The sequence below is a fragment of the Macaca mulatta genome, chromosome 8 (assembly GCF_049350105.2).
Source record: "Macaca mulatta isolate MMU2019108-1 chromosome 8, T2T-MMU8v2.0, whole genome shotgun sequence".
NCBI lineage: Eukaryota > Metazoa > Chordata > Mammalia > Primates > Cercopithecidae > Macaca > Macaca mulatta.
The window spans coordinates 134,389,476-134,408,395 of record NC_133413.1 but is presented as its reverse complement, the minus strand read 5'-3'; the positions used below and the strand labels follow the sequence as shown (position 1 = coordinate 134,408,395).

At 39.7% G+C, this 18,920-nt stretch overlaps 1 protein-coding gene across 5 annotated transcripts in view; it reads right to left on the bottom strand.

Moving 5' to 3' along the window:
* Positions 1–18,920, bottom strand: part of FER1L6 (fer-1 like family member 6) — a 213,970-nt gene that overhangs the window by 127,909 nt on the left and 67,141 nt on the right. For all 5 annotated transcript variants that reach the window (XR_013397421.1, XM_077944009.1, XM_077944008.1 and 2 more), the window contains 2 exons: positions 17,947–18,293; positions 12,101–12,209 (listed from right to left, as the gene is read on the bottom strand). Coding sequence is in view for 4 of the 5 variants with exons in the window: in XM_077944009.1 (XP_077800135.1) it covers positions 12,101–12,209; positions 17,947–18,293 (456 nt within the window). In the remaining variant the exon portion in view is untranslated. The remainder of the gene's footprint in view (positions 1–12,100; positions 12,210–17,946; positions 18,294–18,920) is intronic.

The window sequence follows — 18,920 nt, the reverse complement described above, 5'->3', positions numbered from 1 at the left end:
GCCATGATCTTTGACAAACCTGAGAAAAACAAGAAATGGAGAAAGGATTCCCTATTTAATAAATGGTGCTGGGAAAATTGGCTAGCCATAAGTAGAAAGCTGAAACTGGATCCTTTCCTGACTCCTTATACGAAAATTAATTCAAGATGGATTAGAGACTTAAACGTTAGACCTAATACCATAAAAACCCTAGAAGAAAACCTAGGTAATACCATTCACGACATAGGCATGGGCAAGGACTTCATGTCTAAAACACCAAAAGCAACAGCAGCAAAAGCCAAAATTGACAAATGGGATCTAATTAAACTAAAGAGCTTCTGCACAGCAAAAGAAACTACCATCAGAGTGAACAGGCAATCTACAGAATGGAAGAAAATTTGTGCAATCTACTCATCTGACAAACGGCTAATATCCAGAACCTACAAAGAACTCAAACAAATTTACAAGAAAAAAAACAAACAACCCCATTAAAAAATGGGCAAAGGATATGAATAGACATTTCTCAAAAGAAGACATTCATACAGCCAACAGACACATGAAAAAATGCTCATCATCACTTGCCATCAGAGAAATGCAAATCAAAACCACAATGAGATACCATCTCACACCAGTGAGAATGGCAATCATTAAAAAGTCAGGAAACAACAGGTGCTGGAGAGGATGTGGAGAAATAGGAACACTTTTACACTGTTGGTGGGATTGTAAACTAGTTCAACCATTGTGGAAAACAGTCTGGCGATTCCTCAAGGATCTAGAACTAGAAATACCATATGACCCAGCCATTCCATTACTGGGTATATACCCAAAGGATGATAAATCATGCTGCTATAAAAACACATGCACACATATGTTTATTGTGGCACTATTCACAATAGCAAAGACTTGGAATCAACCCAAATGTCCATCAGTGACAGACTGGATTCAGAAAATGTGGCACATATACACCATGGAATACTATGCAGCCATAAAAAAGGATGAGTTTGTGTCCTTTGTAGGGACATGGATGCAGCTGGAAACCATCATTCTCAGCAAACTATCGCAAGAACAGAAAACCAAACACCTCATGTTCTCACTCATAGGTGGGAATTGAACAATGAGATCACTTGGACTCGGGAAGGGGAACATCACACACTGGGGCCTATTATGGGGAGGGGGGACGGGGGAAGGATGGCATCGGGAGTTATACCTGATGTAAGTGACGAGTTGATGGGTGCTGTCGAGTTGATGGGTGCAGCACACCAACATGGCACAAGTATACATATGTAACAAACCTGCACGTTGTGCACATGTACCCTAGAATTTAAAGTACAATAATAAAATAAATAAATAAATAAAAAGGAAAAAAAAAAAAGAAAATACACAGGCCACCAATGCTGAAGCACCCAGATTTATAAAGGAATTATTATTAGAGCTAAAGGGAAAGATAGACCCCAACACAATAATAGTTGGAGACTTCAACACCCTACTTTCAGCATTGGAAAAATCATCCAGACAGAAAGTCAACAGAAAAACATTGGACTTAATCTGCACCATGGAACAAATGGACATAATAGATATTTATAGGACAGTTCTTCTAATGGCTACAGAATACACATTCTTCTCAGCACATGGATCATTCTCAAGGACAGACCATATGTTAGGCCACAAAACAAGCCTTTAAAAATTCAAACCAATTAAAATTATATCAAGTATATTCTCTGATTACAATGGAATAAGACTGGAAATCAACAACGAGAGAAATATTGGAAATTATATGAGCACATATAAACAATATATTCCTGAATGGCCAGAGGGTCAATAAAGAAATTAAGAAGGAAACTTAAAAAATTCTTGAAACAAGTAATGGATATACAACATACCAAAACCTATAAGACACAGCAAAAGCAGTACTAAAAGGAATGTTTATAGCAATAAGCACCTACATCAAAAAACTAGAAAAACATCAAATAAACAACCTAATGATGCATATTAAAGAATTGAAAAAGCAAGAGCAAACAAACTCAAAGTTAGCAGAAGGAAAGAAATACAGAGCAGAGCAGAAATAAATGAAATCGAAACAACAAAATAAAAATAATACAAAAGATCAACAAAATGAAAAATTGGCTTTTTGAAAAGATGAACAAAATTAACAATCCTGTAGCCAGACTGAAAAAAGAGAAGACCCACATAAATAAAATCAGAGATAAAAAAGGAGACGTTACAACACATACCACAAAAATTCAAAGGATCATTAGAGATTGCTATGAACAGCTATGTGCCAATACATTGGAAACCCTAGAAGAAATGGATAAATTCTTAGACATCAACAACCTGCCAAGATTGAATCATAAAGAAATGCAAAACCTGAACTGACCAGTAATAAGTAGTGTGATCCAAATCATAATAAAAAGTCTCCCCACAAAAATATGTCCGGGACTCCATGGCTTCAGTGCTGAAATTCACTAAACATTTAAAGAAGAACTAACAAGTTTTTCAAGATGGTGGACTGAAGGCATGGTTACCATGACTCTCCCACTTGGAAAGGCAAAATAGTGTATAGAGATTCACACTGTGAGCTTTCTTTTTCAAGAAACAATGCAGGAACTTAACAGGAAAACTGAAAGAAACTACAGACCCTTTGAAAGAAACAGTGGGCTGCAGCCTAAACTGTGAGCCAGGCAGAATATTTTAAGCCCCCAGACTGTGAGGAGGGGATAAATTGCCTCTGGGATACACACTCCCACCAGAGAATCTCATAATCCAGGCCATGGAGGAAGACCTTAACCCTACCAAGTGCTGGAATTATTTAGGGAGCAAAAAGAAATGTAAAAGTAGACACAGCCACAGGAATAGTTACACATACATTTCCAATCTCCAGTACAGATGGAGGGAAGCGATTACTGATCCTACCTCACAGGGGACCTTTTAGAAGCCTGCCAGCTAACTCAGGTGATGGTTGCAGGTTTACAGAAGCCCCCAACTGAGAGGTACAAAATAATCTCAAGTGGGGACAAACTCCCTCGGCCAGAACTGGGGGACAAGTGGGAAATGTGTTGCAGCCACAAGTGCTAGAGCTGGGAGCCTGAGTTTTGTGGGTGAACTGGGAGGTGTGTGGCCTGCAAGCTGTAGTTGCCGTCTCTGCCAGGGAAGGCTTATGACCTGGGGCAGTTATAAGTTCTGAGTGCAGACTGCCTGGAACTTAGCTAGCTGCTGCTGGTGGAATACCATGGGTGAAAGATCTGTCTTGCCAATGTGTGGGAGCTGGGTGGGGCTTACTGCTGCATGCTACCCCCGACTCCTTCTTTGGACTTTTCTGTACAGAAAAGGCAGCTGTGCTCTTCCTTGAAACATTGCCCCAGTGATCAGAGAACTGTTTCCCTAACTTCCCATTGGAGCTGCTGCTTGTCCTGCATGTGAAGAGCCAGAGTATGCACTTGCCAGACCCAGACCGTACCTGTCTTTGAGCCTCCACCCACCATGGTAACATAACACAAAGGACAAAATTTGGAAGCTCTGTGGTCCCACCCATTGCCTGAGACACCAGAGTACCTCCTCTGGGCAACATAAGGCAAGCACAAATCCCACCGCCACCACTGCAGCTGATACTTTCTTGCAAGCACCACCTCCTAGCTGGAGGCCAACCGACACAGTCTATTACAGCACCTTCAGGTAGAATAAAACTTGCTTTTTATTCTTCAGGAAGGAGAAAACTCGTGCATGGCCTTAACTAACAACATTGCTGGGCACCCTGGATAAACAGGCGGTCCTAAGTCTGCCTACATGATCAGTTCATTACTACTACAACCGGAATTTGAGAAAGCCAACACATTAAGGCTATTTATAACCAGAGAATCTCACAGAGTCTACATCACTCCCCTGGCCACCCTCATTAGAACTGGTGCTGGTAGCCACTGCTAGGAGACTTGAGGACAGACCACATCACTGGATCATTTGCAGGCATTTTCACAAACAAGCCTGGATTGTGGCAACCCCACTGGGTGTCTAGACCCAGAGGAACAGCAGCATTCACAGTAGTTTGGCTCTCAGGGACTCCTACTCCGAGGCAAAGGGGCAGTGCATCATATTAAGGGAGCACCCTGTAGGGCAAAAGAATCCACACAGCAGGCCTTGAGTTCCAGAACTTTCTGCTAGTGGGAAGTTTCTTTTAACAGAGGCACAGCTGCAGCGCTGGGCTTAGCAGGGTAAGCCTGTAACTCTACCCCAAAACAGTCAGGCAGCCCTGGTGCTCATTCAGGGTCTTGGAGAAGGGAATGTCTTTTCCCCCTTGTCCACCACTGCAGGCATAGCTACAGCTTCTCTCACAGAAGCTCTGTATGGGTGTACCTATTGACAGACTTTCTGGGTGTCTGCATCCTCACAGGAGAACCGCCCTCAATGTTCAGGCTTGCACGAGGAGTAGTTTCATAATCTCTAACTTCTTGGAATATCAACATTCCTGCAGATGAAAATAGGTGCCTATCTGATCTGAATAGCTGGAACACTGGTTTAGGAGTGTGACTGGGAGGTGGATTGTTTTTGTGCTTGCCTGGCATGGAAGCTGAGGTGGCTTCCACTTTTCCCCCTAATAAGTCCTCAGTTCATTACACTGAGAGCTCCCCTAGCCACCTCTGTCAAGGTTGGGACCTCTGCCGATCATTGGGTATTGCATTTACCCACCTGTTTTAGCCAAAACCGGTTACTATTCATGGACACCTCTCCTACTGGCCTGAACCTGAACTCTTCAACCCAGTACATAAAATACTGGGGAAAAAAGTTAATTTAAAAATGCACACCACAGGGGAATGAGATAGGCTTCAAGAGACCTCTGCCATTTCAGCCCCATAGGAGACAGTGAACTTGCTTACACACCGAGCACATGGCTACTACAACCAGCCTCTGAGGAAACCGTAATACAAACTGTCTACAACCAAGGAACTCATACAGAGTATTCACCATTCAAGCCACCAGAGCTGACTTAGGCTCCAAGAAACAATAATTATTAAAGTCTAATTCTTAGAGGGTAAAAAATATTTAAAGAAACACAGTCAAATCAAAATTAAACCCAAGAATAATTAGAGGAAATAGTCTACCCAAATGAGAGGAAACCAGAAAAATAATTCTGGCAATATGACAAAAGAAGGTTCTATAGCACTCCCAAAAGATCGTACTAGCTCTCCAGCAATGGATCCAAACCAAGATGAAACTTCAAAATACTAAAGAATTCAAAAGATTGATCAAGCTACTCAAGGAGATATAAAAGAAAGGTAGAAAAACAACATAAATAAATTTTAAAAACAATTCAGAATATGAATGAAAAATATTCTAAGAAGATGGATATTTTAAAGAAAAATCAATCAACTTCTGGAAATGAAGGACGCATTAAGGGAATTACACAATACAGAGGAAAGTTTCAACAGTAGACTAGACCAAGTAGAAGAAAGAATTTCAGAGCTCAAAGACAAGGCTTTCGAATTAACCCAATCAGACAAAAACAAAAAAAGAATTGAAGGAAATGAACAAAGTCTCCAAGAAATATGGATTATGGCGAAACCTAAAAATAATTGGTGTTCCTGAGGGAGAAGAGAAAGCAAAAAGTTTGAAAAACTTATTTGAAAAATAATTGAGGAAAATTTCACTGGCCTTCTTAGATATCTACATTTAGATACCCAAATATGAGAAGCTCAAATAACTCCTGGGAAATTGATTGCAAAAAGGACATCATCAAGGGATATATCAAGCAGAATATACATTCTTTTCATCAGCATGGAATATTCTCCAAGATAGACTATATGATAAGACACAAGTCTCAAACTTTTTAAAAATTGAAATCATATCAAGTATGTTCTCAGACCACAGAACAAAACTAGATATCAATTCCAAAAGGAATCTTCAAAACTACAAATACATGGAAATTAGTCTGCTCCTGAATGATTTTTGGTTTAACAATGAAATCAAGATGGAAATTCAAAAATTCTTTGAAATAAATGGTAATAGTGACACAACTTACCTAAATTTCTGGGATACAACAGAAGCAGTGCTAAGAGGAAAGTTTTTAGCACTAAGTGCCTACATCGAAAAGTCTGATAGATCACAAATTGACAACCCAATGTCACACCTCAAGGAACTAGAAAAATAGCAAAAAACAAAACTCAAAGAGCTAGCAGAAGAAAAGAAATAACAAAGATCAAAGCAGAATTAAATGAAATTAAAACCAAAAAAATAGGAGATCAATGAAACAAAAAATGGTTCTTTAAAAACATAAACAAAATCAATAGATCATTATCTATATTAACCAAGAAAAGAAGAAGATGGAAGATGCAAATAATCTCAATTAGAAATTAAAATGGAGACACTACCACTGACACAACAAAAATACAAAAGATCATTCAAGACTACTATGAACACTTCTATGCAAACAAACTAGAAAATCTAGAGGAGATGGATAAATTCCTGGAAACATACAACATTCCTAGATTAAAAAAGGAAGAAATAGAAACCCTGAAGAGAACAACAACAAGCAGTGAGATTGAGTCAGCAATTAAAAAAAAAAAAAATGCCAACAACAAAAAAAATCCTAGGGCCAGATGGATTCACAGCTGAATTCTACCAGACATTCATAAAAGAGTTAGTACCAATTCTACTGAAACTGTTCCAAAAGATTGAGAAAGAGGGAATTCTTTCTAACTCATTCTGTGAAGTCAATATCACCCTGATTCCAAAACCAGAAAAGGACATAACGAAAAAAGAAAACCACAGACCAATATCCCTGATAAACACAGATGCAAAAATCTTCAACAAAATACTAGCAAACCAAATCCAACAGCACATCAAAAAGAAAATACACTATGATCAAGTGCGTTACATTCCAGGGATGCAGGGATGGTTTAACGTATGAAAGTCAATATAAGTGATACATCACATAAACAGAATTAAAAACGATATGATCATCTCAAGAGATGCAGCAAAAGCATTCAATAAAATATAGCATCATTTTATGATTAAAAAAAACCATCAAAAAAGTAGGCATGGAAGGGACATACCTCAAAATAATAAAAGCCCTATATGAAAAACCCTCAGCCAACATTATATTGAACAGGGAAAAGTTGAAAGCACTTCCCCTAAGAACTGGAACAAGACAAGGATGCCCACTCTCACAACTTCTATGCGGAAGTCCTAACCAGAGCAATCAGGCAAGAGAAAGAAATAAAGGGCATTCAAATAGGAAAAGAGCAAGTCAAACTATTGCAGTTTGCTAATCATATAATATACCTAGAAAACCCTAAAGACTCCTAGACTTGATAAACAAATTCATCAAAGTCTCAGGTTACAAAATCAATGTACACACATCCGTAGCACTGCTATATACCAACAACTTCCAAGTTGAGAATCAAATAAAAAACTCAATCCCTTTTACAATAGCTGCAAAAAAAGAAAAAAAAAAAGCAACTAGGAATATACTTAACCAAGGAGGTTAAATATCTCTGCAAGGAGAACTACAAAACACTGCTGAAAGAAATCACAGATGACACAAATGGAAGCACATCTCATGCTCATGGATTAGAAAAATTAGCATTCTGAAAATGACCGTGCTACTCAAAGCAATCTAGAAATTCAATGCAGTTCCTATCAAAATACCAAATCATTTTTCGCAGAATTAGAAACAATCCTAAAATTCATATAAAACCAAAAAAGAGTACAAATAGCCAAAGCAATCCCAAACAAAAAGAACAAATCTGGAAGCATCACATTACCTGACTTCAAGTTATACTGCAAGAATATAGTTACTAAAACAGCATGTTATTGGTATAAAAACAGATACATAGACCAATGGAACAGAATAGAGAACCCAGAAATAAAGCCAATACTTACAACCAACTGAATTTTGACAAAGCATACAAAAACGTAATTTGGAGAAAGAACACCCTATTTAATAAATGGTGCTAGGAAAACTGGATAGCCACACATAGAAGAATAAGACTGGATCTGTATCGTATACAAAAATCAACTCAAGATGGATCAAGGACTTAAATATAAGACCAGAAACCACAAAAATCCTAGAAGAAAACATAGGAACTAAAAGTAGATCTACCATTCAATTCAGCAATCCTACTACTGGTTATCTACCCAAAGGAAAAAAGGTCATTCTATCAAAAAGACCCCTGCATGTTTATGCTTGTTTCAGCACAATTCACAATTGCAAAGATATGGAACTAACCTTAATGCCAATTGACTAATGAGTAGATAAAGAAAATGTGTTATATATACACCATGGAATATACTTAGCCATAAAAAAGAATAAAATAATGTCTTTTGCAGCAGCTTGGATGGAGCTGGAGGTCATTATTCTAAGTGAAGTAACTCAGAAATGCAAAACCAAATACCCTATGTTCTCACTTATAAGCAGGAGCTAAGCTATAGATAGGAAAATCATACAGAATGGTATAATGGACTTTGGAGACTCAGAAGGAAGAGGGTAGAAGAGGACGAAGGATAAAAAACTACACACTGGGTACAATGTACACTACTTAGGTGACGGGTGCAGTAAAATCCTAGACTTCACCATAGATGAATACAATTCATCCATGTTACCAAAAACTACTTGTATTACAAAAGCTACTGATATTTTTAAAATATTTTTAAAAAGAATTCCAATACAGAAAATGGAAGAGGACAGAATACTTCCAAACTCATTCTCCAAGGCCAGTATTACCCTGAGACCAAAACCATACAAAGACATACCAAAAAAGAAAATTACAGGACAATATCCCTGATCAACATTGATGCAAAAATCCTCAACAAAATACTAGCAAACCAAATTTGACAACACATTAAAAATGTGACCAAGTGGGATTTATACCAAGGATGCAAGGACAGTTCAATGTACACAAATCAATATGATACATCACGTCAACAGAATGGACAAAAACCATATGATCATTCCAATTTATGTTGAAAAAGCATTTGATAAAATTTAACATCTCTTCGTGATTGAAAAACTCTCAAAACACTGAGTACAGAAGGAACATACCTCAATCCAATAAAAGTGATATATGACAGACCCACAGCTAGTTTCACACTGAATGGAAAAAAACTGAAAGCCTTTCCTCCAATAGCTGGAACAAGAAAAAGATGCCCACTTTCATCTCTGTTACTCAACATGATACTGGGAGTCCTAGAGAGAGAAATCAGACAAGAGAAGGAAATAAAGGGCATCCAAATAGGAAATGAAGTAGTCAAATAATCCTTGTTTGCCGATGATATGATCTTATATTTGGAAAAACCTAAATACTCCACCAAAAAACTGTTAGAACTGATCAACAAATTCAGTAAAGTTGCAGGATGCAAAATCAACATTTAAAAATCAGTAGCATTTCTATATGCCAACAGTGAACAATGTGAAAAGGAAATCAAGAAAGTAATCCTATTTACAATAGTTGTAAATAAAATAAAATACCTAGGAATAAACTTAATCAAAGAAGTGAAAGATCTCCACAATGAAAACTATAAAACACTGGTGAAATAAATTGAAGAGGACACAAAAAAAATAGAGACATATTCCATGTTCATGGATTGGAAGAATCAGTATTGTTAAAACATCCACACTACCCAAAGCAATCTACAGATTCAATTCAATCTCTATCAAAACCAATGACATTCTTCATAGAAATAGAAAAAATCCTAAAATTTACATAGAACCACAAAAGACACAGAATAGCCAAAGATATTCGAAGCAAAAAGAACAAAACTGAAGGAATCATACTACCTGATTTCAAATTATGCTACAGAGCTGTAGTAACCACAACAGTATGGTACTGGCATAACAACAGACACATTGACCAATGGAACAGAATAGAGAACCCAGAAAAACTATTCATCTATAGAGAGTTTTTTTTTTTTTTTTTTTTTTTTTTTTTTTGAGACAGAGTCGCTTTCTGTCACCCAGGCTAGAATGCAGTGGTACTCTTGGTTCACTGCAACCTCCGCCTCCCGAGTTCAAGCGATTCTCCTGCCTCAGCCTCCCGAGTAGCTGGGATTACAGACATACACCACCATGCCGGGCTAATTTTTGTATTTTTAGTAGAGACGGGGTTTCACCATGGTCTCGAACTCCTGACCTCATGATCCACCCACCTCAACCTCCCAAAGTGCTGGGATTACAGGCGTGAGCCACCACGCCTAGCCAGTAATTTTCTACAAGTCTCAAGAACATATGTCGGGAAAAGGACAGTCTCTTCAATAAATGGTGCTGGGTAAACTGGATATCCATATAAAGAAGAATGAAACTAGACCCCTATGTCCCACCATATACAAAAACCAAATCAAAATGGATTAAAGACTTAAATCTAAGGCCTCAAACTATGAAGTTACTACAAGAAAACACTGGGAAAACTCTCCAGGGCATTGGTCTGGGCAAAGATTTCTTGAGTAATATACCACAAGCATATGCAACCAAAACAAAAATGGACAAATGGGATCACATCGAGTTAAAAAGCTGATGTACAGCAAAGAAAACAATTCATAAAGTGAAGAGAAAACCCATAGAACAGAAGAAAATATCTGCATCCTATCTATCTGACAAGGGATTAATAACCAGAAGATATAAGGAGCTCTAACAACTTTATAGGAAAAAAAAAAAACAATAATCTGATTTTAAAATAGGTAAAAGAGCTGAAAAGACATTTCAGCAAACAAGCATATGAAAAGGTGCTTAGCATCATTAACCATCAGAGAAATGTAAATCAAACTTCAATTATATATCATTTCACCAGTTAAAATGGCTTGCCTCCAAATAACAGGTTAATAACAATGCTGGTGAGGATGTGAAGAAAAGTGAACCCTCATACACTGTTGATGGGAATGCTAATTAGTACAACCACTACGGAGAACAGTTTGGAGGTTCCTCAGAAAACTAAAAATAGAACTACCATATGAGCCAGCAATCCCACCGTTGGATGTATATCCAAAAGAAAGGAAGTCAGTATATCAAAGAGATGTCTGCACTCCTATGTCTGTTATAGCACTGTTGACAATAGCTCAGATTTGGAAGCAACCTAAATGTCCATCAACAGACGAATGGATAAAGAAAACGTGATACATATACACAATGGAGTACTATTCAGCCATGAAAAAGAATGAGATCCTGTCATTTGCAGCAACATGGATGGAACTGGAGGTCATCATGTTAAGTGAAACAAGCCAAGCACTGAAAGACAAACTTCACATGTTCTCACTCATTTGGAGAAGCTAAAAATTCAAACAATTAAACTCACTGAGATAGAGAGTGGAATGATGGTTACCAAAGGCTGGGAGGGGTAGTGGGAGGCAGAGGAGAAGTGCAGATGGTTAATGGGTACAAAAATATCGTTCAGGCCGGGCGTGGTGGCTCACGCCTGTAATCCCAGCACGCTGGGAGGCCGAGGTGGGCGGATCACGAGGTCAGGAGATCGAGACCATCCTGGCTAACACAGTGAAACCTCGTCTCTACTAAAAATACAAAAAATTAGCCAGGCGTGGTGGCGGGTGCCTGTAGTCCTAGCTACTGGGGAAGCTGAGGCAGGAGAATGGCGTGAACCCGAGAGGCAGAGCTTGCAGTGAGCCGAGATTGCGCCACTGCACTCCAGCCTGGGCGACAGAGCAAGACTCCGTCTCAAAAAAAAAAAAAAAAAAAAAAAAAAATCGTTCAATAGAATGAATAAGATCTAGCATTTGATAGTACAACAGGGTGAGTACAGTCAACAACAACTTATTGTACATTTTTAAATAACTAAAAGAGTGTAATTGGATTGTTAGTAACCAAAGAAAGGATAAATGCTTGAGGTGATAGATACCCTATATATGCTAGTGTGATTATTACATATTGTATAGCTATATCAAATCTCATGTATCCCATAAATATATACCCCTACGATGTACCCAAAAAACTTCAAAATTAAATTTAAAAGAAAATAAATCTATCCCCTATATATTGACAATAGGGTAGACAAGGAATTGTTCTTCTCATTCTGAGATGCAAACCTCCACCAGAGTGCTATTATCTTCATGTAAGGCACTAACTCATTTATTCAAGAAATAGGTACTAAATCCATGCTATGTGCCTGGCACTGTACTTATCTGTACTTACCAATAGAAACTTCAAAGCTGATGGGTTTATCTCCAATCTTCCGGTCAATCATGGTAGCTTCAAAAAATGCTCCAAAGAGTAAAAATTCCTCATTTTTTTCTGGTATAATCTACAGAAAGAAAACAAAATTATTAGGCAGAACTGGCTTTTTCTCATTAGGAAGGTGATTTTGCGATGCTGGCCTCATCCAGCATAATTTATAAACATTTGGGTCTCTGTTTCAGCCTGAAATGGCACAGCATTTCTCCCCAAATCAAATGTATGAATCAGGATCTGCAAACTGCAGATCCAAATTTAGTCATTCATCTAGAATGATGCCGTCTCAACCTTCTGAGCTTCTACCTTACAACAAAACTCCTTTTATTTTAACAAATAAACTGGGTGTGCACGTCTTTCTAGGATGCCGCTGGTGAAACACGGGTTTGGAATTACCTTCTGGAGATTGAGGTTTCAGAAAACAGAAAATCAAAGACAAGAAACAGAATTACAGTATAAAATCCTCAGATTTGAGCATAACTTTATGGCTTACACAGGGTAGTCAGATACAGTATGCTATTTGTTCCTCCTTGCAACCTTAAGAGGCCAAAATTTGGATCATTCCCATTTAACAGATAAGAAAACTGAGGGAACTAAAGCTTGAGGTTGTCAAGTAATTTTCCCAAGTATACTCACCACAGACCCAGTGCTCTTTGAATTCGAACATGTATTAACCCAATGCATTAATGCTGACCAGAATCAAACCTTACTTCCCCAAATAAGCAAGCCCAGAAAAAAAGAAACAGCAGATTAGTCACATGTATAAGCACTGGCCAATCATGTGTATCCAGGGTGGGTTACATGCACTGTGGTTGCTGCTGTGAAGGGTACACAGGTCCCAGAATCACAGGTGCCTTCATATTGAAAAGGATCTTAGAGTTCATCTACTCCAACCTCTACCTTTTACCCGAATAAACTAATGCTCAGAGATACTAAGCAGCTTCCCAAGGTCACACACAGCAAAGTAAAGTCAGCGAAGACTCAAGGCCTGGTTTCCAACAAGGCTGCCTTCTCAAGAAGCCCACAGTCTGGAAGAGTAGACTATAACAAGTCATAAGACAGTAGTCATCACAAGGGAATACACAATTATTTGCAAATGACTCTTATTGACAAGGAAAAAGGCTGATGCTTCAGGGAGTGGATGTTGCTGGATCCACTGACACAGCATTTCATTTCTGAGCTAAGAGGTTAAGTCAACTGGATCCATACATTCTGTTCTTCCTGGTTTTGCAACTGGATTTGTTGAACTCTGCAGAAACGGCCATAAGGACAATCTAAGGAAATAAAGCAATTGTGGCCCCAGGGATCAAGAGCTCCATTGGGTTGAGAGCCCGAGACAGGTGCCTCAAAGAGCCAAAGGGTTTCCATACCATTAGGTGAATGATACCCCTTCTTTCATACAGAAGCTACTGTGGTGCCAGTCTTCCTAGGAAATGTTCGTTGTGACCAGAAAATGTCGAACAGGGTGAGGCTCAGTGCTGGATCTTAGTCATCCAGCATACCCTCCTCCTAACACTCTATCCACTGACTATTAACTAGCCTCCTATCTCACCTTCCTGAGGCTGAGTTTACTCTCTAGGAGGAAGTTAAAAACCATGGAGAGAAGCTGGGTGTGGTGGCACACGCCTGTAATGTCAGCTACTCAGAAGGCTGTGGCAGGAAGATCATTTGAGCCCAGGAGTTTGAGGCCAGCCTGGGTAACATAGCAAGACCCTGTCGCTAAAAATAAAAACAACAAAACAAGGAACTACTAAGAGACTTGGAGGGAATGTAGGCCATGTAGCCGAGAGAAGAATTTCAGGATCCAGAGCCAGACAAAAAAATCCTTCTTCAAATCTCAACCCTTCCGCTCCCAGGCTGATTGACTTTAAGCAAATCATGTCTATTCTCTGGGTGTCATGTTCCTCACCTGTGAAATAACCACCATTATTGGGCTTTCAGGGAGGAGAGGGGGCAGAAATGATATCATTCATGTCAAGCACCTAGTAAAAAGCCTACACTTATCACCATAAATGGCAGTGAAAATAAGTATTTCAGCAGGGCAGAATTGATGTCTTAATTCCACCCATCCTACAAGGTTTAACTCAAATGTCTTTCCATTCTGGAAGCACATCTCAGCTCCTCAAGCTGGTAAAATGATGATAGGTAATGTTTACTGACCTCTTACTATGTGTGAGATATGGTATTAAGAATTTTGCCCACATTATATCCTGTAATTCCACAACTACACCAGGAAAGAGGCATTTCTACTTTACTCACTCACAGACGATGACACTGCAGTCTAGTGAGAGATTAAATCTCTGCCCCAAATTATTAAGCATATCTAAAATTTATTGAGCACTATGTATGAGGCTGTGTTCTGAGCATTGTTGCATATATTCATTTATCAAATCCTTCGTAAGAGGCTGAGAAGCAAGAGGTTATTCTTGGAAACAAGCATAAGGAGGTTAAGTCACTTACTCAGATTCAAATGCAGGCAATGTTTCTTTAGAGGCCAAGCAGTAACCACTGCACCATACTGCCACAATTTACATCCAGCTATCTTACTTGGGGGCTTGACATTTTAATAATCATACTTCACTCACTCCAGGAAATAATAGCACTTTTTCTGTACCTCCTTAAAGCACTTACCACTTTCTACTTCCTGTTACATTTATATTTCATACCTCTCCTTCTGTATCATAAACTCCATGGAGTTAGGCTCTATTTTTATTCTTACCAATATCAAGGATGACATTTAAGTAAGAAGCTAGTCAGTGTGTTCACAGAATTTTAAAAATGAACCCGTTTTTAGATTGGCTATGATCTGTGAAAATTTGGCACAGGGGAGATAAGCTTTGAGGGGTAACGAGGGTGAATTGACAAAGTCAGCATCATAGGATCTCTCAGCTGTCCGGATGGGCAATGAAGGTTCAGCTGCAGCTGAGGAGATTGGAGCTTGAGAACCAGTTGAAAAAGAGGATGCCGCAAGAAAGGGCATCATCATGTTGATGAGGGTGAGCCATGAGCTGTTCAGGTGTGAGGAAGGTTGAAGCCCAGTGTGGTGGCTTTAAAATATATCCACAAATGCTTTGCTAATCATCCCCTCAAAAAGTGAAGCCTAATTCTCCTCCCTTTGAGAATGGGCTGGACTAAATGATTTATTTCTAACAAACAGAACATAGCAGATATGTCAATGTGTGGCTTCTGTGGCCAGGTCATGAAAGACAGTTTCAGCCTTGCTCCCTCTTGGATCACCTGCTCTGGGGAAGGCCAGCTGCCATGTCACAGGATCCTCAGTCTGTAGGAGGAGGCACAGAATGAGGATGAGGCCTCCTGCCAAGAGCCAACAAAGAATCACAGTCTCCTGCCATGTGAGGGAGCCATCTTCAAAGTGGGTTTTCCAGCCACAGTCAAACCTTCAGATCACGACAGCAGCCCCTGCCAACGCCTTGATGGAAACTTCATGAGATCCGGAGGCAGAACCACTGAGCTACGCTATTGCCAAATTCCTCATCTACAGAGAAAATAAATGTTTGTTGTCTTAAGCTGCCAAGTTTTGAGATATGTTGTCATGCAGCCGTAGATAACTAATAAACCCAACAAGATACTGGCCACAAACAAGAAGTCAAGATGAAGAGAGGAGGGAGGGGAAATAAGGGTTTAAACAGTGTCTGAATTTTACCTCTCTCCTATTACCTATTGCACAATAGCCAAGATACACCCCCACAGCCTGCAGAGAAATGTACTTTCTACCCCAAATAAGTTCACAACTTCCCTTGCTTTCTGATAGAATCTACTTCAAGTCTTCAGCAAAATATCTTAAAGATATTTCTACTTGGATTAAGAAAATATTTTTCCAGCCTCTTTCTACTTGGCAATCCTTGTCTAGAAAAGAATAGACAGCTTCAACCCACAGCAGGAAAAACGACTACAGGGATAGATGGAGATATCAGCTTAGGTAGCTACTAAGCCACCCACAACTTCTGGTGAAGTTCAAAGTTAAGTCTCCAAAGTTGGCATGTATTCTCAAGAAACACCCCTAAACACAATCCCATATAGATAATGTAAGTTCTAACCATAACAAACTGGCACACACGTTTTCAGACAATATTTTCCAATACAGTATGTGAGCTCAGAGGAGAGAACTGGGGAGGTCCACTAAATTTCCAAAGTCACAAACAGATTGGAAAGCTCTGAATAGCTGCTCCCTGGGGGTGGGAGAAAACCATAGCGACACTGACGACAACAACAACAAACGCATTGCCTGCTTCCTATGTATGTGCTAAGAACTCTGCGAACCATTTTACATGCATTTCCTCATTTAACCCCCGAAGATGCCTATGGCAGGGTAACTATTAACTATCTCATTTTATTGATGGGTAAACTAAAACACAGAGAGGTGTTAGTATCGGAGCCATAACTACAACCCACCCCAAGATTTCTAGCTCTGTGCTCCAACCGCTCACCTACATGGTTTCTTAAAATGTATTAGTGCCACAATAAACATACGTGTGCACAATAGCCAAGACTTGGAACTAACCCAAGTGTCCAACAACGATAGACTGGATTAAGAAAATGTGGCACATATACACCATGGAATACTATGCAGCCATAAAAAAGAATGAGTTCATGTCCTTTGTAGGGACATAGATGAAGCTGGAAACCGTCATTCTCAGCAAACTATCGCAAGGACAAAAACCAAACACCGCATGTTCTCACGCATAGGTGGGAATTGAACAATGAGATCACTTGGACACAGGAAGGGGAACATCACAGACTGGGGCCTGCTGTGGGGTTGGGGAAGCAGGGAGGGGTAGCATTAGGAGATATACCTAATGTAAATGACGAGTTAATGGGTGCAGCACACCAACATGGCACATATATACATATGTAACAAACCTGCACGTTGCACACATGTATCCTAGAACTTAAAGTATAATAAAAAAAAAATTTATTAGATCCCAGCAACAAAAACAAATGCCTCTTCCAAGGCTAAGGTGACCTGCTGCTATACTCCTTTGGACTCTCCAGTCTCTCCTAGAAATGAACAGCTCTGGGATTTCAGGCATCGCCTCCCTTCCCTACTCAAAATTATTGCCTAGCCGACCGAGAAGCACACTTCCAGAGGCAGAATTAGCCAAGCTGGGAGCTGGAATCTACCTACCACCATTACTGACAAAACATGAAGCTCTCTCATTTGCTTAACTGCAAGTTACCATTGATAAACTAAACAGTAAAGAGAATATTCACCATTTGTATTCCTCTTAGAGTCTCAGATCTCTTTCCCATAAGACAGTACCGGGCTGGGAAAGTGCTAACATGCTTCATGGTGAGTAATAAGCATTCCCTAAAGTTGTGATTTCCCCCGCAGGTTTGGGGTAGGGGAATAGGTTTCTTAATTTCTTATATCCCAGCTTGTCACCTACTCTTCCTCCTCTTCATTCCTCATCCAAAATTATCTCCCATCCGGAGCTTACTCCAAGCTAACACAACTGAACAAAATTAGGCCACAGATAGAGTTTAATCAATCCCATACCACCCACTCCCACCAACTCCTCCGGAGCACTTTTATTTCTCTTTACTTGGGTTTCCATGGGAATTGTATTTGGGGGAGTGGGGGATTCAAAGGAATTTATCACAGGCAGATGGCTGTGAAGTGTGCAAGAGGGGGCAGCGGACCAGCCTCAGAACACAGCGCTGGGCCAACACAAATTTTTCAGGGGGAATAAGACATATTCTGACAACACCTTCAGGAACCTGTGGCAGGGGCAGTCGCTGCTCTGGTTCACCTCACAGGTAAATTGCCATAAAGCAGTGCCCAGACCTACCTCTGGGGGGACATCAAACGGTTCCACCTCCACCTCGGTTGAGTTAGTTTTGTTTGAAGCCTGTTGGGATTTTCCGTCATCAGTTTTGTCAGCCTTGTCTTTACCTTTGGAAGATTTGGAGTCTTTGTCCTTGGAAGGCAACTTGAGCTCCTTCAGGGCCTTGGAAAATTTAGATTCCTGTGCCCCTCCTGAGAGGATTTCCACAGCAATTTCTACCAAGATTCTGCCCCTGAATGACACGCCTTCCCCAAAGCCTTCGTTCATTTCCTGGTAGTCATCCATCAGACTGTGGTTCCTGGGCGAGCCATACAGGTTAATCCAGGCAGGCCCAAAGGTGGGCAGAAAGCCTAGAGAGACCCCAGGTTTTAGTTATCTCATTATGCTTTTGCTTTATAAAAGTTGCATACATTCATTTCAAAATGTAGAATATCCAAGAAAGACAAAAGAAAACATTGACAGGATATCCCATCACCAAAAGACAACTATGATTGCCATCTTGCCATATTTCCTTCTAGTCCTTTTTGCATTCATGTTTACACTTGTTCACAGTTGTACTAATATCATAAATGCCAATCTGCATTCTGTTCTGTTCACTTATTCATCAAATATTTACTGATTCCCCCATGTTCTCCAGTAGGCTCTATGTTTAGTGCCAGGTACCATGCTAGATACTAAACAGAGCCTGCTGGAGAACAAAGCAGGTGTAAACATTAAACAAATAATTATTTGCAGTGCAAACACTATGGAGGAAACACACTTTGTGTTGCAAGAAAAAGTAACAGGCTGATGTAACATAGAGGGGAGTTAGGCAGGCAGAGAAGAGAGTGAGTGTCTATTCTGGCTAGAGGGAGCAGCATGTGCCAGCTAGAAAGAGTTTGGAGCCAGAGATGAACTCTGTGGGAGAGTTTGGAGAGGTAGGTGGGTCTTGGGGACTTGATAAAAATTTTGTCCTTTATCCTAAAAACTACAGAAAT